The sequence below is a fragment of the Heterocephalus glaber genome, unplaced genomic scaffold (assembly GCF_053883595.1).
Source record: "Heterocephalus glaber isolate CG9 unplaced genomic scaffold, H.glaber_assembly_v1.0 deba00001773, whole genome shotgun sequence".
Taxonomy (NCBI): Eukaryota; Metazoa; Chordata; class Mammalia; order Rodentia; family Bathyergidae; genus Heterocephalus; species Heterocephalus glaber.
In genome coordinates, this window is record NW_028258463.1 from 7,321,993 (window position 1) to 7,348,394 (window position 26,402).

A 26,402-nucleotide genomic window follows, 5' to 3' on the forward strand; every position below is an offset into this window, starting at 1 on the left:
CTGTGAATGACCCTGCTAGGAACAGATTCAGGCCCGAAGCAGCTCCACCAGAGCTGGGTGACCAGTGTGGCCCTGCCATTCCCTTCTCACCAGCCTCCTGTCTGCTGGCCCTGGTCTCTCCAAGGGGCAGAGCTGGGGATGGGCTGGCAGAGTAGGGGGGGGGGGAACCAGCTTCGGAAGGCAAACCTGGCCTGTGTCTGCCTTTCTCCTGAGCTTGGCGGCCTCCCTCCCTCACAAGTGCCCCTCGCAGGAGATGAAAGCGCCCCAGGCTCCCGGCCAGTGTGGGTGCGGTGCGGCTCAGGGAGCTCCCAGCCCCCGAGGACAGGTGCCACATCCCTGCTTCCGCTCCGTGTCCTCCGTGTCCGGAGCCTCCCCGGAAGGTGGGGAGCTGCTGCCCCGCTGGCTGGGGAAGGAAAGCAGGGCACATCTGCCCACAGGAATGCAGAAGCGGGGTTGTCCTGGAGTGGGGAGAGGGTGTGGGGTGCTTTGTGTGGACCGAAGTCTCCTAGGGCCTGGGGCCCTGCGTGTGCACGGCCTCCTGCCCCTCGCCCCCACAAGTGGCCCTGTGGCTTTTCCCTGGTGCCCCTGCTGTGATCAGAAAGCCCAGGACCAGCCAGAGTTGACATCTCTGGCTCTGAACTCACCCCTCAGCTATGCCCCCCGCACAATGGGGCCCTTTCTGCACAAGATGGGCACGAGGAACCCTGTCACGGACTTGTGACCTGAGGGACAGGGCTGCCCTGGGGCATCTCTAGCCTTGGCCATACTGTGGCTGCTGGCTGGCCTCAGGCCAGGGTGGACTGAGCAGAAGGAGAGGCTTCTCCATGGTGCCTGCCCCAGGAAGGCCTCCTGGAGGAGAGTTAGTGTTCTACCCCTGCCCTAGGCACCACTGGGACCAGGGACAGACACCTCCCAGGGTGACCTTTCCCAGGTGCATTGTGGGTACAGGAAATGGTCAGGCCAAGGAGAGCACTGGGGCTTCCAGAAGGAGGGCCAGGGCAGGAGGGGTTGCTCAGGCAGGGAGGTATCTGGAAGGGGCTCCATGAGAGGGGCAAGGAGGAGCTTCCAGAGCACCCCAAAGAGTGGTACTGAGGCCAGGCCCAGCCCCACGGTAGCACAGCACAGGGGAAGGAAAGGCACAAGATGTTAGCCCCGTTTCTGGTCTGAGGGAGCCCAAAGCCCCTTCACACGCTTCTCCTTGTTCCCTGCAGCCCACACCCCTGGGGGAGATCAGTGAGGGGCAAAAGCTCAGCCCGGACAGCTGTTCTGGGCAGCTGCTGGGGGCTCTGGGGGCTGCGGCGGATTTGATTTGATTCAGTCCCCAAAATAGCCACTGTAGCAGGAAGCACCCCCTCCCCCAGCTCTCCAGGACTCCATCGGGGCCAAGTTGACACCTTAGAGGCTCTGCCCCCACCCCGCCCACGCTGGCCCCAGGTCTCCGGGACAGGACCCACTCCCGTGCCCCCTGCCACCCTCGGCCATCTCCTCGGCCATCTCCACCCTGGGGCCCTGCCCTGCGCCCACACACGGTCACCAGCCCCTCTCCGGGCAGTCGTCGGGGGCAGGGTGTCCGGGCCCGAGGCCGGTGGCCAGGCACGGGCAGCCGCGGAGGGCACACAAAGCCGCGGGCTGCCCTGGCCTTTGATGAGTAATCGCCGTTCCCTGAAGCCACGATTCCACTCGGCCGCTCTGGCCCCGGCCCCGCCCCCCTCCCGCTCCTCAAATAAGACTCGTTTTTGTTCTGGGGACACAATTGGAGAAAATGTCACCCCGGGGGCGTGCCCCTTGGCCCCAGCCCTGACAACCCAAGCTCTTAATCACCCGGCCTCCTTCCTGCGGGGCTCCGTTCCCCCAGCAGCTGGCCGAGCTGGGGGAGGGGTCCGCGGTGGGGCCGGGCACAGTTACCACCTTCTGGCCGAGGCCTCTTCCAGCCCAGGGACCGGCCGAGCAGTTGCTTTTCTCTTTCCCTGGGCTTCATGGCGACCTCCTCCTGCGCTCAGTTCTTGGCTCTTCTCTCTGTCAAAAGCAGCCAAGGCCCCTTCTAGGCAGGAGAGAGGGCGGCGGGGAGACTCAGAAGTGCACTGAAGCTCTGGAAGGGAACCGCCAAAGCACTTGGATAAGTGCTGCAAAGGAAGAACCAGTGGGACAGAGTGAAGGCCTGGGGAGATGTCGTTCTGTTAGCTGGGAGGCCAGGGGTGACCTGTCTGAATGCTCTGGAAGCTGAGACCTGGATGAGGAGACGAGCTGGTTCGCACACATTTGCCACAAGAGCCTGCAGTGCAAAGGCCCTGGGGTCTGTCTGTGGTGGTATTAAGGATTGGCTTGGAGGGGCAAACCCTTCCCTCTATTATCTCCCTAAAAGACCCTTCATCTGCCCCAAATACTCTAAGAGCCATGTGAGCCATGTGTGAACCAAGTCCCTAGCTCCCTTTCCAACCCAATGGCCGTCCCTAAACCTCCTCTACTCAGAACTTCGGGAATCTTCCCGGAGGATGTCTTTTTCTCTCTTTTTTTTTTTGGTACCGGGGAGCGAACTCAGGTCCTTGCGCATGCGCAGAAGGCAGCGAAACCACTGAGCTAAATCCCCGGCCCCTGTCTTTTCCTCTCTTGATCCTGCATCTCCTACAGCGGCCAGTCTGGTCTTCTCCGAAAACCCGGGTCCACCCGCCCACTTTCCCCTCTCTCACCTGCACCCTCCCGCCGCCTGCCTTTGCTATCCCCGCTCCACTCTTGTCCCCTGTGAGGCATTTTCCACAGAGCAGACAAAGCAATCTTTATAAAATGGAAATCAAATCACGTCACGTCCTGTCTTAAAAGCCTCGGAAGACTCCTCATGGATCAGAGAATGAAACTCAGATCTTCTGTGAGGAAAAGTCCAGAGGGTGGGAGATTCATGCGTCATGAACGCTACCCAGTCTCATTGTGAGCGGCGAGGGGCCCACAGGAAGAGCCTCTTGTAGTGACAATGGCAAGGGTGATGATAACCATGTCACCCTCTGAGGTGACTCTGTGTACTTGAGCTCCCACGGAGAAAAAAATACAGTCGGGGATGGTGGGGCCCACCTGTATTCCCAGCACTACTGGGAGGCTGAGGCAGGAGAATGGCAAGTTTGAGCTCAGCCTGGGCAATTTAGAAAGACCCCATCTCACAGTAAAAAAAAAAAAAAAGGGCTGGGAAGGTGGCTCAGTGTGAACGCTTTATGTTCAGTCCTTGTACTGGAAAAAAAAAATTAAAGAAACAACTAAGCCAAACTCCTTATTTGGTCCACAAAGCCCAGGCCAATGTCGCCCCCCAACCACGCCCCCATCTCCTCTCCAGTCCTTCCCTTGCCCTTGCTGCTTGGGCTCCAGCAGAGAAGCGGAAGATTTCCAGCACCCGCTCCCACCAGCGGACATTCGCCGAGCATGCGCAGAGTCCCAGCCACGCGCCAAGCCCTGGGTAGATGTGGAGATACAGAACTAAGCAGGCCCTTTGGTCTAGCAAAGAGGCAGACCGGGTGCAGGAAAATGTAAGGATCTCTTGCAAACGGGAAGGGAGCGAAAAAAGAATTGAGATGTGCTGTGTGCATGCACCAAATCCCCATGATCAATGTAATCACTATGTATGGCGACCGTGTACTGATAAAAATCAAAATAAAAAGAGAAATACAAGAAACGTGCTGGGAACCCTGCCTGGGACACTTAGGAAAGTCAGTGTTGGCAGGATAGATGGATGCGTGTGAAATAAATGTTTGTCTCCGAGTTCGGTCTTCAGAGAGAACCCAAGTTCACCAAGCAGAAATCAGGGTCGGAGTTCTCGATGCAGAGAACGATGTCTTCGCAGTCAAGAACGCTGGGAGGGGCCAGGGATTTACCTCAGTGGTTCCACTGCTTGCCTTGCAAGCACAAGGACCCGAGTTCGATCTCCGGTACCAAAAAAAGAGGACACTGGGAGGACAGGGGGCTGAGCAGGAGGTGAGGAGGGGCGTGGCTGGCCGCAGAGCGTGCTGGGAAATGGGCGGGGCTGGGAAGGAAGGGTCAGACCAGGAAAGGACTTGGAACCCCCATTAGGACTTGAGGCAGCAAGGCGACAGCCAAGATTTTAGAGCAGAGATGTGCATAATCAGATTTGTGTTTTAGAAAGAGCTCTCTGGCAGCGGGGAGAGAGATGATAGATTAGAGAGAGGACAGACTGGAGTCAGGGAGACCAACTGGTTCCGGACAGAAATGCGGGAGGCCTGGGCTGGGGCAGGGGCAGGGACGGGCAACGGAGTGGAGGAGGCGGCCACAGTGGAGGGAAGTCTGCCCGGACTTTGGCCACATGAGAACGGGAAGGGGAAGTGTAAGGGGAGGGGTTGATGTTACCACCTGGACTTCAGGCCTGGTTGATTGGGGGTGCCGGGGCCACCCCAAGATGGAACCTAGGAGGAAGAGCAGCCTGGGGTGCACTGAGGTGCGGATGGAGAGGTCTGGCTGGGAACTGGAAACCCATTCTCTGCTTGGGAATGAAACGTGCTCCGGGTGAGAGGCCGGTGATGCCGAGAGCCAAGAGCCTGGCATCCACCCACCCACCCAGCCTTCCAGGAGCACTGCCCTTCACATCCCCCAGAGGGCTGTCCGCGAATCGGGGAGGAAGCAGGAGCAGGAAGCCCCGTCACAAGAACAGCTGGTGTGCACCTGCAGAGATCGGTGGAGGCCAAGGGCTGGGGGGAAAGGGCGCCGCCAGGAACCCGTGGGCCCCAAACCCCAAGGCTGTGCCTGGGGAGCTACCGGGCTGTCCAGACCCTTGCGTCCTACGAAGGGGAAAGAAACTCAGATGAGTAGACTCCCCTTGCCATGGAGAGTCTCCCCCAAATTGCTCACACTGTGGGGCCAGGGTGGCCAAGTACGGCTTTGCTTTTGATTCCTGCGCTTTTGACACTGCCTGCTTCGTAGGGATGGAACCCCCCGGCCGTCACCGCCATATGTGTCGGTCAGAGAGACAGGCAGAGCCCAGGTCAAAGGAGAAGTGATGTGGAGGAGGCCTGGAGAGCCCGACCCTGTCCCACCCCACCTCTGCAGTGCTCCCAGTCCCCTGAGAGCGCCGCCCCGCAAGCCGCTCAAGGACACTGGTTCCCCCTAGCGGCCACGAGGAGCGCTGCTTTTGGAGGGCCACTCCCTAGAGCATAGAACCCCAGTCCCCCGTTGGGCCCAGTCGCTGTTCCCCGTCCTCCCGTAGACACTCCGTTCCCCTGGAGGAGACGTTGGCTGAGCGAGTACCTGAGCCCAAGACGCTCTCTTCTTCCCGACCAGACTTCCATGCCATATGGGAAGGGGAGGGAGGCTGGGGCCCGTCCTGGCCCACCTGTCACAGCGGCCTCTGCCGTTGTCCCTGCTTAGCCGCCCCGAGGGTAAAGTCACTCCCACACCCCAGGACCCCACCACCCACCCTCTGCGCCTCTTGGTGTCATCATCAAGTTCCCTAAACCAATTCCAAGTTTGTACCTTTGGTGGGACGGAGAAGCATTTCCCAGAACCGCGTCTGTGAGGTCTACACCCTCCCTCCGGACCCCAGCGTCCTCACTGCCCACTCCTTTCCTGTCCCTCCACCCTCTTGAAGGGCAGAGGTGACTCGCAGCCTCCCCAGGCCCCATCGGCGCTGGTCAGGGACCCGCTGTGCCCCTCCTTGGGGAACTGAAGTTTGTCGTGTATTTGGCAGCTCTGTGGGAGGAGAGGCGGGCGATTCCAGGACTTTCCCTCTGCCGCACCAATAGCTCAGCTCCTAGGGCGCTGTGACATCCAGCTGGGGCCAGTGCTTCCTTCACCTTGGTGGGAGTGCACTTGTGAGGGAAGAAGAAAAGCATCTGTGTGAAGAGGGCCCCTGCCTGGGGAGCCTCCCTTGGGGACCCAAGAGATGTGCTCCACCGCCCCTGTTTCCAGAAAAGAAAATTGAGACCAAGCATGCCGCTCAAGGCCACAGAAGGGGCAAGAGTGACAGAGCAAGGGCCTGCAAAGACCTCCTGATTCTCAGGTTCAAGTTTCTCCCCTAGGGCAGGAATGTCCCCTTACATGATCCCCAACCTCCTGGAGACCTGTTTGTGGTGATCCGGGTGGTGATCCGGTTGGTGACCCGAGGAGATGGATTCACAGGATTTACTCAGACACAAGACCCGTTCATTCTCCTCCCTTCCCTTCTCCCTCCTTCCCTCCCTTCCCACAAATTCTGCAGTAGATTCATGGCCAGGAGACCCTGGAAGTCGAGAGCCACACTCTGTCACTTCTGAGAACTGATGCCGCACAGTGCCAGGCTGGGAGCGCATGTGGACCGAGCTGTGTGGAGGGCGAGGAGCAGCTGGCGCACAGGGCTGGTCTTTAGGGGTCACCGGCAAGGAGGCCCCTGTGGCCTCAGCCACAAGCTCAGGGCCCTGGGAAGACTGGACAGTGCCCCTGACTCTGTGTGCCGGGGCATTGAACAGTGCATAGAGGCCCTGAGGGCTGGATCCACCAAGGCAGGGAGCCCTACAGGAAGTACTCCCACGGGCGCCCTGGGGGAAGCACAGGTCAAAGGGACTGGCCTCCCTGCTCACCATGTGGGTAGGACCTGGGGGACTTGTGGTGCGAGCAAGAGGAGCCAGCGACTCTGCACACCCTGAGCTCCCGGGGTCCAGCAGGGCGTCTGACACGCAGTGGGCACGTGGTGTGTACACAAATGGAGGGTAATAGCGCCTGCCCAGGGAGGGCTAGGAGGATAAACAACCCCCTGGAACATCTGTCCGGTGCCAGTGCCCTGCTAGGCAGTCACACCTCTGGCTTGCAAAGGGCTACTAGGGGCCTGGAAACAGGAAGTTCGCCAGGTGAGTTTCCCTCCCTCACACCCATCTCGCTTACCATTTATTTTTCCTCCTTTCCTTCTTTCTTTTTCCCTTTCATTTTTGCAGGACTGGGAGTCAAATTCCAGGCCTTGGACACACTAGGCAAATGGTTCTACCAAGGAGTTACACTTCTTTAAAAATCCCAGATCCAGGGCCGGGGATTTAGCTCAGTGGTTCCGCTGCCTGCCAGGTGTCGTAGGGAAATGATTCCAGAAGCTGAAGCAGGAGGATCCCAAGTTCAATTTAGCAACTTAGCAAGACCTTGTCTCAAGGGCTGGGGATTTAGCTCAATGATTCCAGCACCTGCCTTGCAAGGGCAAGGTCCCAAGTTCAATCCCCGGCACCAAAAAAAAAAACAAGAATTGCTTTTGGGCTGGGGATTTACCTCAGTGGTTCTGTTGCCTGCCTTGCAAGCGCAAGGACCTGAGTTCGATCCCTGGTACCAAAAAAAAAAAAAAAAGACCTTGTCTCAAAATAAAAATAAAAAAGGGCAAGCAGAGCTGGTTGGTTAGCATGAGTGAACACTTCCAGTTCTGCTCTGAAGCTGCCGCCCTCTTCTTTTCAAAGATTCTGCCCCTGCCAGCTGTGGTGCATCCCTGTCATCCCAACACTGTGGAGGCTGAGGCAGGAGGGCTGCCTCAAGTTCGAGGCCAGCCTGGGCTACATAGTGAGACCCCTGTCTCTAAAAAAGAAAAAAAGATTCTGCTTCTTCCCCACACCCTCTTTCCTGGTAGCTCCTGTCAGTTTACACTGGATCTAGGATCTCCCCTCCAGTCCTTACCTCATCTCTCTTCTCCCCTTCCAGAAAGAATTGTTGACATCCTCAATTTCCACTTCCTCCCTTCCCTTTCAGTCTGTCCTCTCTGGTGCTTCCAAAGAACATTTAATAGCAGGAGGACTCCCACAGGAGACCGTCAAGTGGAAACAGGAAGGACCCAGAGTTGCCCACCCCTAGGCTCTGATACTCCACAACCCCTGGAATTAAACTTTGTGTCTCTTTTTAAATTTTTGCTTACTTTTCTTTGTACCTGTTGCTAATTAATCCCCATAGTCTCCAGCAGAAGTTACAATCTCCTCTTAGTATTTTCAAATACTTCCTCCCTGAAGTTCTCTCCGGAGCCCTCCTCTTCCTGTTTCCTTCTCCTCTGAGTGCTTTCTGGGTGCCTGCAAAGCAAAGTCCTCTGTTATTCTTCTCAAATCCCCTTTGCCTCTCTCCCGGCTCGATATCCTATTTTCTGAGCCCTATGTCGTATCTTTCTTGGTTTGTCTCCCTCTTTTTGCTGGAGTTGATTTTTGAGGCCTTGAATTCTGAACGTGTCACGTTCTAGGGCATCACTGGAGTGCCTAGCTGGACATAGAAGACCAGGCAGCGTGTCCCTTGGAGTTTGAAAGCATTGTTCACAGGCACTCTGGTTCCAGGGAGACATCCAGTGCCATTCCCATTCCAATTCCTCCTCTCTTGAGACCATTCAGGATCTCATGTCAGTATTGCTCAAAATCACACGATGAGGACTCTTCCTGCTGGATTTTTTTTTTTTTAATCAATTGTGCTACACTTGCCAAGATATTTTAACATCTGAAACTCGAGTGCCTCTGTTAGTTACACTGTTTATTTAATCACACCCTCTCTCTCTGTTTTCTCTGTTCCTATTTTCCATAACTTATGTTAGTAGGATGCTGGGCCTGAGTTGTTCCTCTAATCTTTTCTCTCCTATTAGCTGTCTCTTCGTTTTTGTTTGTTCTATTTTCTGGGAGTTTGATTTCCCAGTTCCTTATTGAATTTATCATTTAAAACTTTATCTCAAGGCCAAGGGATGTAGCTCAGTGGCACCGCACCTGCCTGACAAGCATAAGGTCCTGAGTTTGATTCCCGTACCGGAAAAAAAAAAACTTATCTCAAAACCGGGCATGGTGGTACATGCCTATAATGCCAGCATTCTGGAGGCTGAGCCAGGTGGATCTCTTCCAGATTGAGGCCAGCCTGGGTTACACATCAAGACCCTGTCTCAAAAAAGAAAACCTTTATCTCAATTTTTCAATTTCTAAGATCATGTTTATGCTTTCAGTAATTCATTCATCAAATATTCATGGGAAAAGAAATATTCATGGGAAAAATAAGAACCAAGAGAGATTATGTAAAGGTTCAAATTTCCAATGATGAATGTCATTATATTGTACACCTAAAATGTACCAATAAAATAAAACTTTAAAAATAATATTCATGGGAAATCTGCCTGCCAAGTGCTGTTCTAGGAACATAGTAAATAAAGAAAAAACCCCAAGATGGTAAGAGCTTATACTCCTTTTGTTTTGTTTTGTTTTTTGATACACAGTCTTGCTGTGTAGCCCAGCCTGGCCTTGAACTCCAAGTGATCCTCCTGCCTCAGCCTTCCAAGTGCTGAGATTATAGTTGTGCACCACCATGCCTGGCTATTCTTTTTTTTAAAATCAACTTTATCAGTTTTTACATACAAAAGATAGACTTAGGGCCGGGGATTTAGCTCAGTGATTCCGCCACCTGTGTTACAGGTGCAAGGTGCTGAGTTCGATGCCCGGTACCCAAAAAAAAAAAAAGATAGACTTAAGTGTGCCTTTTAATAAAATTTAACACATGTGTAACCATCATCACAATTGATAAAATTCTTAACCAGGCACACTGGCACACACCTGTTATCCTAGCTTTCGGGAGGCTGAGGCAGGAGGATCACCATAAGTTCAAGGCCAGCCTGAACTATATAATGAAATCCTGTCTCAAAAAATAAATAGCCAGGTGTGGTGGCACACAATCCCAGCACTTGGGAGGCTGAGGCAAGAGGATCACCTCAAATTTGAGGCCAGCTTGGGCTACACAGTGAGTTCTGGGCCAGCCTGAACTACAAAGTGAGATCCTGTCTCAAAAAATAAAAAAGTAGGGCCGGGGATTTAGCTCAGTGGTGCCACTGCCTGCCTTGCAAGCACAAGGTCCTGAGTTCAATTTCTGGTACCAAAATAACAAAAAATAAAATAAATCAATCAAACAAAACCCTAAGGACTTGGGTGTAGCTCAGTGGTAGAGCACTTGCCTAGCATGTGTGAAGACCTGGGCTCCATCCTAGCACCACACACACGGACACGCACACACAACTCCTAGCATTCCTGGCTCCCCTTTGCAGTGAGTTACCCCTTATTCTCTGCCTCCGGCCACCACCAATCTATTTTCTGACACCATAGATTAGATTTGTCTCTTCTAGAGTTTCACACAAAGATATCGCCTAACTTTCACTGGTCTGTGGTTTCCTTCGCCCTGAATAACGGTTCTGAGGTTCATGCCTTTTGCTGTTTATTCTGGAGTCCCCTTTCACTGCTGAATAGCACTCTGCTGGGTCCCGCAGATTTCTATCCTCCTTTTGAGAGACACAAGTTTCTTCTATTAGAATTTCTTTTCTTTTCTTTTTTTTGATACCAAGGCTCCAACTCGGGTCCTTGCGCTTGCGCAGTAGGTGGAGAAACCACTGAGCTAAATCCCCAGCGCCCCTAGGGTTTATTTTCGAGAAAGCTGTTCTGAACTATTGTGTCCAAGTCTTTGCACAGAAATAGGTTTTTAATTTTTAGATAAATATCTAGAAATGAAATTGCTAAGCTGTATAGCAAATTCATGTTTAATTTCATAAGACGCTCCCAAACGTGTCCAGGTGGTTGCTCCACTTTACGTCCCCTCCAGCAACGTTCTTGTCATGCTGTGTCCTTCCCAACACTTGGTCTTCTCATTCTTTTGGGGGCCGGGGATTTAGCTCAGTGGTTTCACTCTTTTTAATATTGGACATCTTAGTGCCTGTGCAGCCTCACTGTGTCATCAAGGCTGGCCTTGAACTCACTATGAAACCTAGGCTGGCCTCGAATTTGTGGACCTCCTGCCTCACCCTCCTGAATGCTGGGATTACAGGTGTACGCCACCACACCCTGCTCAAAGTTTCATTTTGAAACAAGGTCTTGCTAAATTGCCCAAACTGATAAAGAAGAAGTGATAAAAAGCTGTTTTTAGACTCAAAGATCAGGTTGAGGAAGGTGTCGAGAGGGTAGGAAGAGAAGTAAAGGGGTGGAAAATGACCAAGATATATTATATACACGCACCAGTTTCCCAAAATGAATGTAACTACTATGTGTTGCAAAAATACATTTTTTTTTTTTTTTTTTTGGTACCAGGGATCGAACTCAGGTCCTTATGCTTGCATAGCAGGCAGCGAAACCACTGAGCTAAATCCCCGGCCCTGCAAAAATACATTTTAAAAAAATTCTTAGTTTTAAAAAAAATTTCCCAGGCTGCCCTTAACTCAGGATCCTCCCACCTCAGCTTCCCAAGTAGCTGGCATTATAGGTGTATTTCACCACACCAAGCTACTGGTTTGTTTGTCTGTTTATTTATTTTTGGTTTTTGGAGACAGGGTCTTGCTATGCATTTCAAGCTGGGCTTGAACTCACTATATAGTCCAGACTGGCCTCAAACTCACAGTGATCCTCCTGCCTCAGCCTCTCGAGTGCAGAGATAATAGGCATGCACCACCATGCCCAGCCTTATATTTCTCTTTAAAACTTTGGAGAAAAATATTTATCTCATATTCAGAAACCTCTCTGGGGTACTTAAAAATTGTTAAGAATGTAAGGATGTCCACGGCCCGGGGATTCAGCTCAGTGCTTTCGCCGCCTGCTGCGCAAGCACAGGGACCGGAGTTCGATCCCCGATACCAAAAATAAATAAATAAATAAATAAAAATTAAAATAAGATAAGAATGTAAGGGTGTCCTAAGATCTGAAAGTGTAAAGACCATTGCACCAGGGTAGTCCACCTGAGTTTTCTTTGGGAATTCCAGTTTTAGCATATGTGCTGCCAAAGCGAGCACACTTTGGGGAATTCCAACTGTCAGCGTCTACAGTTTTCCCCTTGGGTTGATTGTCTTCAATCCCTACAAAGGAATAATCTATTCTCCTGCTTTAAAACTTTCAAGGATGTGGGGCCGGGGATTTAGCTCAGTGGTTTCGCCGCCTGCTGTGCAAGCGCAAGGACCTGAGTTCAATCCCCAGTACCAAAAAAAAAGAAAAAAAACCCAAAAACTTTCAAGGACTTTGTTTAAAATAAAACAAAGCTTGGATTGGGCATGATGGTGTGTGCCTGTAAACACTGCACTCAGGAGGCTGAGGCAGGAGGACTGCAGCAAGTTCAACGCCAGCCTGGGCTACATAACAAGACCCTGTCTCAAAAAAAAAAAAAATTTATGATGGCCCAGGCCTGTAATCCCAGCACTTGGGAGGCTGAGGCAGGAGGATTGCCTCGAGTGTGAGGCCAGCTTGGGCTACAGTGAGTTCAGTGAGGGCTACAGTGAGGGCTATAGTGAGTTCAAGCCCAGCCTGAACTGTATAGGGAGACCCTGTCTCAATCAATCAATCAATCAATCAATCAATAACACAAACAAGATTTGGCACAAAGGCTTCAGCCAGCGCTCCCTTATCCCGCCATTGTAACTGCATGTGACTCTCCTTCAGTGGCCCAAGGTCCGGACCCGCTCCAGATTCTTCACACAGCAGGGAAACGGCTCTGCCATGGCAGCCAGCAACCTTACAGGGCTCCACAGCCAGGCTTAGAGGAGCTGCTATGTCCCTTGCCACCAGGAGAGTTGTCCCTCGGCTCTGAGGGCTTCTGTCACCCTGTAAGGATGTGGCTATAAACTACAGCGGAGAAACGGCATTGACTCAAGTGACGGGATGTCTTCTCACCCGTGTTGCAGTTATCTGGGCCCTGCTGCTTCAGTGTCACCCGGCTCCAGGACCCCAGATACCAGCGTAAGGAACAATGTTAGCAGGCCTCCTCGTGTCTTTACCAGCGGAACCCAGCAGTCCTGCTTTGCTGCCTGCCTACACAGACAGGCTGTCCCCTCTGCCCTGACTCTTTTTTTTTTTTTTTGGTACCGGGGATCAAACTCCGGACCTTGCAGTTGCAAGGCAGGAGCTGAAACCACTGAGCTAAATCCCCGGCCCTCTGCCCTGACTCTTTCCACCTACCCGAGGTGGGAATGTCGTTCCCTCCCAGAGCTCCCTTGACCCGCTTCTCCTAAATAGACACTGTGGGCTGCAGTTCTGACATCTAATCTCTCTCCCATCCTCTTCCTTGCTAACAAGTACCCTCATTTTGATTTGTTCAAGTTCAAGGTGATCACAGGGTTTAGGAACAGTCAGGTCCCCCCCCCCCAGTCCCAGGCCAGTGTAACCTCTTTGCCAGCGAGTGGCCTAGACACGGGCAGGTGACAGACTTTTGCCCGGCAACATGAGGAGATGTGTAGTGGGCACTTCTCCCCTGTAAAGGGACCCAAAAGTGTGACATGCCCTTTGCGAATATTCAGCTTGGACCTTCTGTAGCCATCTGGTGGCCTTGAGGGGACAAGCATGAGAACGGAAGTGAGCCCCTAAAAGAAGGTGAGGCTGAAGATGACTGACATGCATCACTGGTGAGCTTGTGAGCCACTGAATGACCAACCCAGCACTGCCCACCCCGGCCTTATTTCTTACTCCTCTGCTTGTTTAAGTCAGTTGAGTTCACTTTTCTATTGCTTGCAGCCCCAAGCCTTCCACATTTATTCATACATCTGCTTATTGTTTGCTGTCATGGAGGTGTCTAGATGTCCCCTCAAAGCCTCATGCACCCATAGGTGGGCTTTTCCAGAGGCGGCTGGATCTAGAGTGTGTGATGCTGGGATTAAAGGCATTCGCTTACTAAATTAGTCCACTGATTGGCTTGGCACCCACCCTGTGCCCTGTAGCTTAGATGGAATGTAAAAGGGGCAAAAAGAAGCTACTATTATCGCTTGCTTTTGCTGTCTTCTGGCTGCCGTGAACTGTTTATCTCTGTGATGCCCCTCTGCCATGCCACCCTGCCTTGGAACCAGCTGATTATGGACTGAAATCTCTACAAACCATGAGCCGGAATAAACCTTTCCTCCTTTAACTGTGGGTGTTGGGTATTTTGTCTCAACAATGAGAAAAAGTAACTAAGAATTTTGCTTATTTCCTTCATGAAACTAGTTTAAAAAAAATTTTTTTTTGAGATAGGGTCTCACTATGCAGGCTAGGCTGACTTCCAACTCTCAGCAATCCTCTTGAGAACTGGGATTACAGGCGTGCATCACCTTGCCCGGCCATTCACTTGGTTTTTGTCTGCATACCACCAAGTGCCACCTCAGAACGTAAACTCCAGGAGGACCAGTCCTCCTCCATCTTCTTTGGCCCTGTAACCCCAATATCTAGCAAGTGTGGAACCAGACAGCTCTGCTGCATATATGTGTTAAACAAGAAGAAAAAGAGATGTTCTTCTGTAATTGCTTACCCTAATTACCACCCGCGTCACAGTGACATTGAGCTGGAAAAAGAAACACACTTCATTAAGACATTATTATTACACGGGCCGGGGATTTAGCTCAGCGGTTCCGCCACCTGCCCCTCAAGCGCAAGGTTCCAAGTTTGATCCCCAGTAACAACAACAAAAAAAGCCCAAAAGACATTATTACACACCACAGCCCTTCCCGTGGCTGCGGTCTGAGGCACATCTGTGCTGTTAGAAGTAAATTACTTGACCTTGCGGAATCTCCATTTCACCACTTCCAAAGTAGAGCTGTGAAAACAGCTGAATGGGATCTTGTATTTATAAGGCAACAAGTCCAAAGTTGGTGCTCCAGATACAGTAGATCCCCTGATCTGCACACCTGGCTGGGGATGGGCTGCAGGGGAGCAGCAAACTGGGGCCACTTGCCTTGGGGGTGTGTGGGGCCGCTTCCAAGCTGACCAGCACCTCTCCGCCCTCCTCTCTCCCTGTGCAGCTGACCCAAGGCCACATGCTGCTCTGATACCCTGGGTTTCCTGACTTCATTTTCCAGAGCACAAGGTGGGGAATGATTTGTTTCTAGTAGCACAGCTGACCAATTCAGGAAAGAATTCAGGGCTTAGACCTAGAAGACCTGAGGTCGGTCCAGTCTGGCTCTGAGTAGGTGAGTGACCACAAGCAAGCCTTCTACTCCCTGAACCTCATTCTCCTTACCCACAAAATAGGGATGACGGGTTCTCCTTACTTTCCTGGGCATGGTGACATAATCCAGGCACTCGGGAGGCTGAGGCAGGAGGATCGCTGCAAGTTCCAGGCCAGCCTGGCTACATAGTGAGATAGTGTGAGACCGTCTCACAAACAAACAAACAAAAAGAGTAGGGATAATGGATTTTAATGATGTTATATTATATAGACTTGAAAATTATTTTTAAATTGTTCAAAATTTGGGTTATTTGAATATTTTCAGCCTTCCTGGCATAGAGACTGAATCAGAGACAAACAATACCAAGGCTACTTTTTCAAGATGCTGGAGCACCCTGTCGTGTGTTTTCAGGCTACAGCCTGTCTTCAATGCCCTTCATCATTAATTAATTCAACAAATACTCCACTGAGCCCCCACTATCTGCCATGCACTGTTGCATGTATTGAGACTAGAACAATAAAGACATTAGGCTTCCAGCTCTCTTTGACTCTAGAAGGCCAAGGAAAAAGTTATGGTTGATTAGTGCAAATCTGTACCACCTGAAGTGTATCTCTGGCCTTTTGATTGTGTAAATGGGGGGACACAGAGGAAGGACAGAGAATGGAGAAAATGTAGGAAAAGAAATGGAAAGAATCCAATCCCAGTAGAATCTGGAAATGGTTCTAGTTTTGTTAAGTGTCCTTTTGTCATTGTAACATCCTAGCTAAGAACACAAAACCTGAATTTAATCATGAGGAAAAGCCAGACAAATCCAAAATGAGAAACATCCATTTTCAAAAATGTAGTAAAAGGTAAAGGAAGGCTGAGGCAAACTTTGGGAGCAAAGGAGATTAAGAGCTGTGAGAAATAGACATAGTACTTCATTTTCTCCTGTACTGGAGGGGAGCACTAAAGAAGCTCTTTATTGGATCAGCTGACAAAGTTGGAATGCAGAGGGTAGATTACATCTACACAAGTAAGATGTCCTTATTCTTAGAAAACCCACACTGCCCTAGGTGGAGAGAAAAAAGGGGAGGAGACAGAGAAAGAGGGAAGGAAAGAGGAGGCCAGGGAAAGGGAAAGGAGAGAGGAGTGGGGAGGGGAGGAGAGGGAATGAAGATGAAGTGAAATGTAACAATAGGTGAATTTGAGAAAGGATATGTGTGTGTTCTTTGTATATCTTGTGCAACTTTTCCAAATACAGGTTTTTAAAGAATTGTGTTCAGGGGGCTGGGGATTTAGCTCAGTGGTTTCCCTGCCTGCTGTGCAAGCACAAGGACCGGAGTTTGATCCCCAGTACAAAAAAAAAAAAAAGAATTGTGTCCAGTAGACCTGGACTCTAAGCCCAGGCCCTCTCTGCTCACTCAGCACATGACCCTGAAGAAATCCTTCTTCTGTTTTCTAGACCAGATGGTTTCTAAGGTTCTCTGGCTTTGGCAATCAAAGTTCCACAACTCTGACAAGTTCCCAGACAGGACTTTGGAAAGAGGGCAGCCCTTTGTTTTCCACAAGGTCTCTTCAGTCCACCAATTATTCCATTACAACTCCTCCAATGTGTCCACTCGTCCTCTTTCACCCGCCATAAATTTGCCCTGGCATCTTTGCCATCAGCCAGAGGCCCAGCCTCTCCTCCCTGGGGCCCTGAGGCTCATCTTCCCTAAGTCCCAGCCGTGGTGGAGGACCGGCACGTGCATTTACCACCAGGGAACTACACCCCCCAAAAGGCTTTGCGGCAACATCCCACAGGTTGCCACCAGAGAGAAAAGGCTTTCCTAAGCGGGGGGCCAGCCGCCGCATGCCCTTTTGGGAATTGTAGTTTATCTGTAAAAAAGCTCCGGAGCCGGCACAAGGCTGCAAACCACGTTTCCCAGAATTCACTGCGCTCTGACCCACCAATCGAAGGCACAGGTCTTGGAGAAAGAGCGGGGGACGGGGAGGAGCGGCACGGCGCGTGCGCAGTAGCTGCGGCTGGGGAATTCATGTGGAGGTCAGGGTGGAAGCAGGTGAGAGTGGAGCTGTTGAGCTAGGCCCGTGTCTGGGCGTCTGAGAAGTTCTCCTTTGCTTGCTTATACTCAGTTTGGGCCTGTGGGCTGCGTGCATGGGTCTGCCTTTGGGGGAGAGAAAAGGAGCTGAGCCCAGGACGAGCCAGGGGTTGCGCAGGGGTAGGAAAAATCCAAAAGCTGTTAGCAATGGAAAGGATCGGTGTCCCGGTCTCGGGGCGGAAGATGCGTGCGCTGGGGAAGATCAGGGTTCAGTAGTCTCGGAGTTGAGTGAGGTCTGAGCAGGAGGGAGGGGGGATTGGCGAGCGGGGCGGTGATGGCTTTGGGGCGGGGCATTGGAAAGTTGAGGGGGGAGTAGTTTCCAGGTAGGCCCGCTCGCTCCCGGGCCCCTAGTCCGCAGAGCGCCGCCGCCGCGCTGGGCAGCTCCTTAGGGCCTCGGTGCCCAGTGGATCCTTTTGTTATCCTGGTCCCAGAATGCCATCCTGCTTGGGTAACAGCAGATCATTCTTATACCAGGGTGTCGGGAAGCAGTGTGAGGAGAGGAGTTCAACTCTGCCCTCTGGAATCAGAGCCTGGGTTCTTACCCTGCTCGTATCACCTCTCTGCACCCGGGTTTGCTCATCGGGAATAATTCCTACATAGCTGTTGCTGTCTCTTTTTGTTGCTGGCATCATCGCTGTAACATTTTTTTGTTTTGTTTTGTTTTTGGTACCAAGGTTCGAACTCACTGTAACATATTCTTAGAGTTATTTTTCCAAGCAAAGATGACTCAGAATCAGCCACTTTTGGGGCCTCTTTGTCCAAAAATCTGGACCGCATTCCTTATGTGACTGAAAACAAGAAACTACAGAAGAAGAACAGCGGAGGAATCGTGGCACTTTGCTAGCTCTAGCGTGTCCGTCCTTAGTTGGCTTTCACCGAGCGATTCAGGCGTGGGAAATGAATGTTGCGCAGCGGAGAGGGCTTCCTGTGAGGATGTGAGGTCCAGTTGTTTTGTTTTGTTTTACTTTCTTAGGTGTGAGTGGGGCCAGCAGAAGGAAACATGGCTGCAAAAGTGTTTGAGTCCATCGGCAAATTTGGCCTGGCCTTAGCTGTTGCAGGAGGCGTGGTGAACTCTGCCTTATATAACGGTGAGCCTCTGAGGCCGGGGGTGGTGGGTCACCGCCCTTTGCCCAAGGGCAATTCTCGCCGTGGCCGTGTGACACTCCCGATGGCAGCTGCTCTCTGTGGTGTGTTTGTGGCTGAGAGGGCTCACCCTCTGTCACCCTGTACCTTACGGCTGTGTTGTCACCAGAGCCCTGTCCCGTCTGCTGTGGTTCTCTTAGAACCTCCCAGTCACTGACTGCCCGCGTCAGTTTGAAGTGATGCTATTTCACCCCAGTGCTGCTGCTGTGGCATCCAGATTTTACTGGATAGTGAGAGAGAGGTTCGAATCTGTTCTGCCCGTGCATGGGTTGGGTCAGCACAGCCTTGAGACTCGTTTGGGTGACCTTGTCCTGAGCAGGAGCTATTGCTGTCTTGTTCCAAAGAAAATACCTTTTTTGGGGGCCAGGGATTTAGCTGAGTGGTTTCGCTGCCTGCTGTGCAAGCGCAAGGACCCAAGTTCAATCCCTGGTACCAAAAAAAAAAAAAAGAAGAAGAAGAAGAAAGAGTGGGATTGAACTCGGGTCCTTGCGCTTGCACAGCAGGCAGCGAAACCACTCAGCTAAATCCCTGGCCCCAAAGAAAATACCTTTGCGATGCACTGCCCGGCTTTTCACAGCATGGCCAGGCTTTACGCTGGCTTTTCTTCCACTTTACAGTGAGGATTGGAATCGCTTCTGCCTCTCTAAGCTTCGGTTTCCTCACTGGTCCAGCAGTGGGATTGAACGAGTTTATCTCTAAGACCACCTCAAAGTCCACCATTCTGTAATTTCCACTCCCCAAAGCACCAGTAGTTTGATCCTGCTGAGTATGTGGCTATCTGATAAAAGTAGAATTATTTTGGCTTATCACAGTGGTGCACACCTGTAGTCCCAGTATTTGAGAGGCTCAGGCAGGAAGATCTTTGTGAGTTTGAGATCAGCCTGGGCTACATGGAGAGCGAGACCCTGCCTCAAAAAAAAGGAGGTAGGATTATTTTCAGAGGATAGGTATTTGTTGGACCAACTCTAGTTCAGAGAGGGAAGACAGAAGCTAATTAGAGAAGCCAACTGGGTGTTTATGCCACCTCTTGCTGCTATGACCCTTTTCTGTGCATCTGCATGGCTATGCGGCTGTTGCCATCACTGAGTGAACAAGATGGCTCTAAAATTTTAGAGAAACTGAGATATTAGAAGAAAGAGTGTGAGGCCGGGGATTTAGCTCAGTGGTTTTGCCACCTGCTGCTCAAGCGCAAGGACCCGAGTTCCATCCCTGGTACTCGCCCCCCAAAAAAGAAGAAGAAAGAGTGGGACCAACGTTTTAGGGTTCCTGTAGTGAGGGTACTGCTTCTGGGAACACTGGGGTACACTGGAGCCAGGATGGCCTCGAGCAAACAGTGCAGATCCCCGTGAGTTGCAGGAATTCGGGGAGCTGATTCCTGGAAGTGCACAGGTGGGAGGTGGGGTGGATAATCAGAAAGTCAACAGCCATTTCTTTGCAGGAGAAAGGCTAAAGAACAAATCCTGTTACCAAAGTCCTTGAGAAGTGCCTGGGACAGGAAGTGATTGCTTAGTTTCGATGCTGTTTAGAGACTACAAGCTCCTAAGGCAGAGCAGGAGAAGGGACATGCAGTAAATGAGTAGACAGCAGCAGGGATCTCTCAGAGACCCGGTCCTTTTGGCTCTGGGCTGAGGGAGTTTTCCTGACCTGTTATCTTCCTTCCTAGTGGATGCTGGGCACAGAGCTGTCATCTTTGACCGGTTCCGTGGAGTACAGGACATCGTGGTAGGAGAAGGGACTCACTTTCTCATCCCTTGGGTACAGAAACCAATTATCTTTGACTGCCGCTCCCGACCCCGTAATGTGCCAGTCATCACCGGCAGCAAAGGTGAGTGTCACCTGTGCCCTTCTGCTGGCTCTAGGGTCCACACCAGGTTGGACTTCACAGCATAGGGATCTAGCATGTTTGCTCTGGATTCGTTTATATGGAGTCATAGAAATACACACTGAGGTACACGCATAGACAGTGGCGCACATTTAGAAAAACATACAAAAATTTATATGAAGAGATACATAGTGAAGTAATTGCTATGCAGTTCAGGCCTTGAATTCACTGTGTGGTCCAGGCTGTCCTGGAACTCATGGTGATCCTCCTGCCTCAGCTTCCAGAGTGCTGAGACTACAGGTGTGCACCAGCCTGCCCAGCAGAAGAGGGTCGTTGCATGTTGGTTTGTGACCTTCACTCTGCCCTCTGGTGCTGTTCTTCACATGTTTGCTTACTGCTATGCCAGGCTTGGAGCTAGGCTGGAAGGTGGAGTAGTGCAGAGATGACTAAAGCAGGAGCGGTTAAGACCTCAGTTTACCCAGGAAGGCAGATGTGCAAACAAGTAATCAGGGTGAGGACGACCAGGCCCAGGTCATGTGGAGTCGCACAGACAAGAGCAGCCACCTCCTGTGAGGAGGCGATGTCCCAGGGACCTGCAGATAGGAAGCGGAAATTGGAAATGGTTTGCAGCTCCTGGCTGGGGAGAAGCCTCCCATCAAGGGGCCGGTTTACCCACTACAGAGAGGAACTGAAAGGTGGGGGAGAGCAGTGGGGGAACATCAGCTTGCACAGCCTGCTTCTAAGTTGGGGTTTCTTTCTTCACTGGCCAGTGATTGTTCTGAGGGTGCATCCTGTGCCTGTTTCTAAAGGGGTTGCTAGGCGCCCTGAGAGGTGAGGGCTTTCCGTGTATCTGTGTATTCCCCGCTGTCTTGGTGACCCAGCCAGACTCCATCTCAACTGGGTTCATGTTGTCAAGGACTGTGAACAAGCGGTGGCCACGCACGACCTGGTGACCTGGCTTGTCTTAAAACATTCAGTGTTCAAATATCACATGACACCCATTGGCCTCATCTGAATTGCTCTTATCAGAGGACACTTGGGACATAGTGAAAAGTGTTGTCACTGCATCCTTTTAAGAATCCCCCCCCCCACCCCACCAAAAAAAATAAAATTTTCCTAGCCAGGCATGGTGGTGCACACCCGTAATCCCAGCACCCAGGAGGCTGAAGGAGGAGGATCGTTGCAAGTTTGAGGCTGGCCTGGGCTGCATAGCAAGACCTCATCTCAAAAAAACAAAACAAAACAAAAATTTCCTTACTTTGCAACTCTGCTGGCTTCTCTGCCAAGAAAACCAGGCACACCTGCTCCTTGCCCTAAGTTCTTAACCAGAAGCCAGTTTGCTTATGAATTGTAGCAGATTTAGGCTCAGACAGGTGACATCAAAGACCACCTGTCTCCCCCAGGGGTTTAACCCCTGCACTGCTCCCTAAGATTTGCAGAACGTCAACATCACCCTGCGCATCCTCTTCCGGCCTGTCGCCAGCCAGCTCCCTCGCATCTTCACCAGCATTGGGGAGGACTACGACGAACGTGTGCTGCCATCCATCACCACGGAGATCCTCAAGTCCGTGGTGGTGAGTAGGCGGGGCCCGGGCACCTCTCAGCAGGAGAGTAGCTGGGGCTGGTGCTGTCCTGTTTTCCACTCCTCGGTGACACTCCTGCCCTCTGCCCACCACCAGGCTCGCTTCGATGCCGGGGAGCTGATCACCCAGAGAGAGCTGGTCTCCAGGCAGGTGAGCGATGACCTCACCGAGCGAGCGGCGACCTTTGGGCTCATCCTGGATGACGTGTCCTTGGTAAGATCCAGGGGGAGCCCTGTGGAGGGGCCCTGCTTCCTGTGGGTGCCTGGCTCGGGTTCTGGGCTGGGCACGGTTGGGTCCTGGCCCACTCTCCTACATGTGAGACTTACCTGTGTGAGGCAGCTCCCCAGGCAAGGTTGCTTTCAGCTGAGAGTTTTTACCTCTTCTCCACCATGATCATTTTTCCTAGGATCCCTGGTTGTCCCCAGAGGGTCCCTAAGCACCAACTGTGAGTGCTCCCCAGGGCTTGACCCAGGATGAAACTAACCAGTAGAACCAGAGGAACCCCAGTGGCGTGGCCTGTCCCTGGCACCCACCTCCCCGCTAACACTTAGGGCTGAAGCCAAGGGAAGCGAGTCTGGTGAGAGGCGATAGAGGATAAATGAGCAGGCTGTCCCTGGCCAGCGTGGGCAGGGGACATCCCTGCCAGCCTCTTGAGAGCCCACAGTGCATGGATGTATTCGAGGCCAAGTCCCTCACTTGGGGAGAAAGCAGGACAGTCAGGGTAGCATTTCAGGTAGAAGGAAGGGCTGGAATTTCTAGACTCCCTGGGAAAGCTCATTTGCAGTGATTTGCTCTGGTAATGAGGTAGAGTTTCCTGTCCAGGTCTCCTGTGCGTTGCTAGGGAAAGCACTGCTTCCCCTCCGCATCTGTGCAGCTGTTTAAACACTGGTTCTCAGCACCCTGCTTAGGCTCCCCTCAGCCCTGCGGGCTCCATTGCTCCAGGGGGGTGAAACGGCGTGTGGCGCCCCCTGCCGGCAGCCTGCTGAGCTGCACGCCCAGCTTCCCACCTGTTGTCAACCTGAGCCCGCAGGGCAGCAGACCAGGAAAAACCCTGAGGCAGAGCTTGGTGCTGTGCTAGACTGACCACAAGCTCCATTCTGGGGAGATGTGGGCTGAGCACAAGAAGCTGTGTGTAAGAGATGAGAGGAGAAAATTAGATTTCCTGGGGAATTTGCTGCCCTCAGCTGGCCCTTGTAGAAGGAAATTGTATTCCTTAATTACACATTTCATTTTCCACTCCTCGGGGTCACGTTTTCTTACCCAGACATTGAGTAAGAGTCCCAGAGTGGATCGGGCAGGGTAGAGCAGCTGCAGTTTTGAAGTTAGGTGTTGGTGTTAACGCCTGTGGAAGACACGCAGGTGGGCGTTACTCCTCAGGAGAAGTTGGGGGCTGCTTATCTTTTTAAAAAGCAGAGGTTGGCCCAGGTGTGGTGGTGGGTTCCTGCAATCCCAGCACCTGGGAGGCTGAGGCAGGAGGATCGCCACAAGTTCAAAGCCAACCTGCAAACAAAGCAGAGGTTGGGAAGGCGAAAGAGCAAATGAAACAAATAACAATAGCAAAACCAATGCTCTTCTTCCCTTTGTTTCTTCTTTTCCAATAAAAGTTGGATAAATGAGAAAATCGTCCCAGGCTAGGAAGGCGTTGTGAGCTCTCAGATCTGTCCCCATCATCTGTCCCGTCTTTAGAGCTGGTCGCCTCAGCCAAGTCCCGGTTATTTATGTGACCAGGGATGGTCTTGGTAATCAGCCTGAAGCCCTCTCCCTGGCCAATGGCTTTACCTGCCTTCTGTGTCTTCTAAACTCTTTCCCAGAAGCGCTCACATTGGGGATGCTGTGATTTGCGCCCTATCTCCGTGGCCCCTTCCTTCCTGTGTACCGCAGAGGTGCTGGGGGGAAGAGGGACTGGTTAATTCATAAGCGGGGTCTTGGCTCCTGCTCCCTGGGAACTGGCTGCATCCCCAGCTCTCAGGGGCTCAGCTTCCGTCTGGCTTCCCTCGGGCCTTTGCACAGGGCATCAGAGGATCCTGAAAGAGTGCTGGCTGGGGGTCCTGAACCCCCATATCTCCTCTAGGGAGGTGCTGGGTTGAGAAGATACCTCCTCCTGCGCCAGGCCCCCTCCAAAACCCCAGGTGCCATTCTCTGCCTGAGGTGGCCGCACTGAGGAGACAGTGACGTGTGAGGGCAGCCAGGGCCTCTGTGGTGTGGACAGCCAGGGAGGTGGAGGGTGGCTCGAGATTCCTCCAGCGGCCCCAGCCCCGCCTCAGCCCAAGCTCTCTCCCCTCAGACACATCTGACCTTCGGGAAAGAGTTCACAGAAGCTGTGGAAGCCAAACAGGTGGCCCAGCAGGAAGCAGAGAGGGCCAGATTCGTAGTGGAGAAGGTGAGTGCCTGGCCAGATGGCGGACCCCTCTCCCCTGCGCCCTTGCTCGGCTCCCCCGTCTGCTGGGTGGCCTGGAAATTCATCATCTGTCATCTCTCCTTCCGGGATCGTTGGAAGGGGGGTGAAAGAGCTGCACTCCTGCAATCGGTTCCAGAGTCTTAGGGGGCTCATCAGGGACACGTGAAGGGTCATTTTCTTCCCACTTGCCCAAGATCAAAAACTCTCCTCCACATGAAAATGTTACTCCTGGAAGACTTTTAGCTCCACTGAGAAGTCATTTTTAACCATGGTTCCATAGTGAAAGCTGACAGCAAAAAAGATCAAATGGTGCACCAGATGTGCTTATTGTCCCCAGATTTTTTTCCTGGGCTAAACCCATCCAGATGTGTCTGAGTGTCATGGAACACAGTGTATTTTTGGGCAACCTGGTCTTCCCCTTACTTATAGAGGTGGATTTATTTGCTGTCTCTCTCCCCCACGCTAGTGTTCCTAATCCAAGACCTTGTAAGCCTTCAGATCAGGGAGAAGAGGGAGAGATCGGACTGTGGAGACTGTGAGCTCCATGTGTGCCTGCCACGTCCCTGGGGCCTGTGACCAGCCCAGCACTCCCCTGGTGTTGCTCAGTGCAGTCTCCTATCGGGAGAGTAGACAGACAGCGGGATGTGGTTCGGTGGTAGAGCGCTTGCCTAGCAGTGCAAGGTTAGACTTGTAGCACTAAAACAACAAAAAAGAGGATTGTGTGTGCGTTTCAGAGCTGTTCCGTGCCGTACTCCTGTCCCACGCAATGAAGGCCATCGTGGCCCAGGGATTATTGTATGGTACTGGCCAGCAGGCCAAGGAGGCCTTATCTAGGTGCCTGCTCAGAGAACAGCCCAGTGTCCAGGCCTACACTGCTCTTCTTTAGCCTCTCGTCGTTTTGGGCCTGTTCATGGGGCTGGGGCTGGAACCCAGGGCCTCATGAATGCTGGGGATGTGCTCTACCACTCAGCCACACCCCCAGCCCAGTCCTGCTTGCTTTTCATGGAAACTGTTTTGACTTGGGGTGAGAGGGAATGACGACCCTGAGAATTGCTTTGATTTTGGTGTTTGAGATGGTAGCCCAGGCTGGTCTCGAACTCGTGACGATCCCCCTGCCTCAGCCTCCCAAGTGCTGGGATTAGAGGTGTGTGGCACGGTGCCTGGCTACGATGGCTGTTTGTGCAGCCCCTGAGAGCTCATCCCTGCAGTGCTGAGAAGCGGCTGAGGGAAGAGGACTGGCAGCCAGGGCCCCTGCTGGGGTCTCCGTCTCTCTCACCTCCGCTCCTTTAGGCTGAGCAGCAGAAGAAGGCAGCCATCATCTCCGCCGAGGGCGACTCCAAGGCGGCTGAGCTGATCGCTAACTCGCTGGCCACCTCGGGCGACGGCCTGATCGAGCTGCGCAAGCTGGAGGCCGCCGAGGACATCGCCTACCAGCTGTCTCGCTCTCGAAACATCACCTACCTGCCGGCCGGGCAGTCGGTGCTCCTGCAGCTGCCCCAGTGAGCCGGGCCGGAGGCGCCTTCCTTCCGCCCCACCCCCAAAATGAATCACTGTGACACTTCATGATTGACCCGAAGTGACGGAAATAAAGCTAAAATCACTTTAGCCCGATGATTATCCAAGGAAGGTCTTTTGTTCCTCCCGTATCCACCTTTGTATCCACCTCCCTACCAGAAACTGCCAAGTGCCTGTGCAGAGCGGCTCAGGGCTTGTGGGTGCCCCAGCCTGGGGCCCGGCAGCTGGCAGAAGGGCAGGGCGATGGTGACCAGCGGGGTCGCTCTCCTGGCCTCCATCCTGTCAGTGAAGATTCCAGGACAGTGGCCGAGAGGGTGGGCAATTCCTGCACAGCCAAGGAATCTGCCCCTTTTGAGGTGGGTGGGCCTGGCTCTGCTGTCCCCCAAGGTCCTAAAACCAGGATGGACTTGGATAGGGAGCCAAGAGGAGACCTGGCCCCAGGTGCGTCCTGCTGGAGTCTTCCGGCTCCAATGCCCGGTGGAATTCCAGCTTGAAGGATCACATCCTGCCGGCCGCTGGGCCAGCCAAAGACGCGCATCCCACGTTCCTGCTCCTCACTAGACCGCCCTTCCCCAGGGCTGCGCCTGGGCCCCAGAGGAATCAATCATGGGAAGAAAATAAATCTGTGTAAACCGCTGTCAATAAACGACACCCAGACCTTCCAGCTGCGGTGCGGGTTGTTTTTTCAGTGGGATGAGAACAGAGCATCCTAGCAGGCTTTGCCTGGGCGTGTTTGTATCTCCACCTGGGATGGAGCATCCAGAGGGGCTTTGGTTTCAGAATCTGGCCCTGGCCAGGATGGAGCCACAGTGATACCGAAGGTGAGGGTGGTTGTTTTGGGTTTTTTTTTTTTTTTTTTGGTACCGGGGATCGAACTCAGGTCCTTGCATTTGCGCAGCAGGCGGCGAAACCACTGAGCTAAATCCCCGGCCCAAGTGAGGGTGGTTGTGAGGTTGGTTCCTAGGAGGTAGAAGCAGAGGAGGTTAATTCACTCCTCTGTGTGTGCTGGCACCAACTGGAGGTGCCTGGCCGCCAAGTCTGC

At 52.6% G+C, this 26,402-nt stretch overlaps 1 protein-coding gene across 3 annotated transcripts; it reads left to right on the forward strand.

The window, feature by feature from the left end:
* Positions 1 to 16,777: 16,777 nt before the first annotated feature.
* Phb1 (prohibitin 1) lies at positions 16,778 to 26,022 on the forward strand. Of its 3 annotated transcripts, none has more exons than XM_004859652.4 (7): positions 16,778 to 16,860; positions 17,873 to 17,987; positions 19,706 to 19,867; positions 21,296 to 21,438; positions 21,544 to 21,660; positions 23,732 to 23,827; positions 25,136 to 26,022. In XM_004859652.4, exons 2-7 carry the CDS (start codon positions 17,900 to 17,902, stop codon positions 25,346 to 25,348), a joined length of 819 nt encoding a protein of 272 aa, XP_004859709.1. In that variant the 5' UTR covers positions 16,778 to 16,860; positions 17,873 to 17,899; the 3' UTR covers positions 25,349 to 26,022. The 3 variants fall into 3 exon arrangements, with proteins under 3 accessions (XP_004859709.1, XP_021095727.1, XP_087058287.1); XM_021240068.2 differs by having other exon boundaries at positions 16,853 to 17,019; XM_087202161.1 differs by lacking the exon at positions 16,778 to 16,860 and adding an exon at positions 17,208 to 17,347.
* Positions 26,023 to 26,402: the final 380 nt, after the last annotated feature.

What these genes read in the sequence shown, in the direction of transcription:
- Phb1 (XM_004859652.4), top strand. Translation starts at nt 17,900, where the DNA reads ATGGCTGCAAAAGTGTTTGAGTCCATCGGCAAATTTGGCCTGGCCTTA. An exon ending in GAACTCTGCCTTATATAACG is followed by an intron (nt 17,988 to 19,705) that starts GTGAGCCTCTGA and finishes CTTCCTTCCTAG; the next exon opens with TGGATGCTGGGCACAGAGCT. An exon ending in AGTCATCACCGGCAGCAAAG is followed by an intron (nt 19,868 to 21,295) that starts GTGAGTGTCACC and finishes CTGCTCCCTAAG; the next exon opens with ATTTGCAGAACGTCAACATC.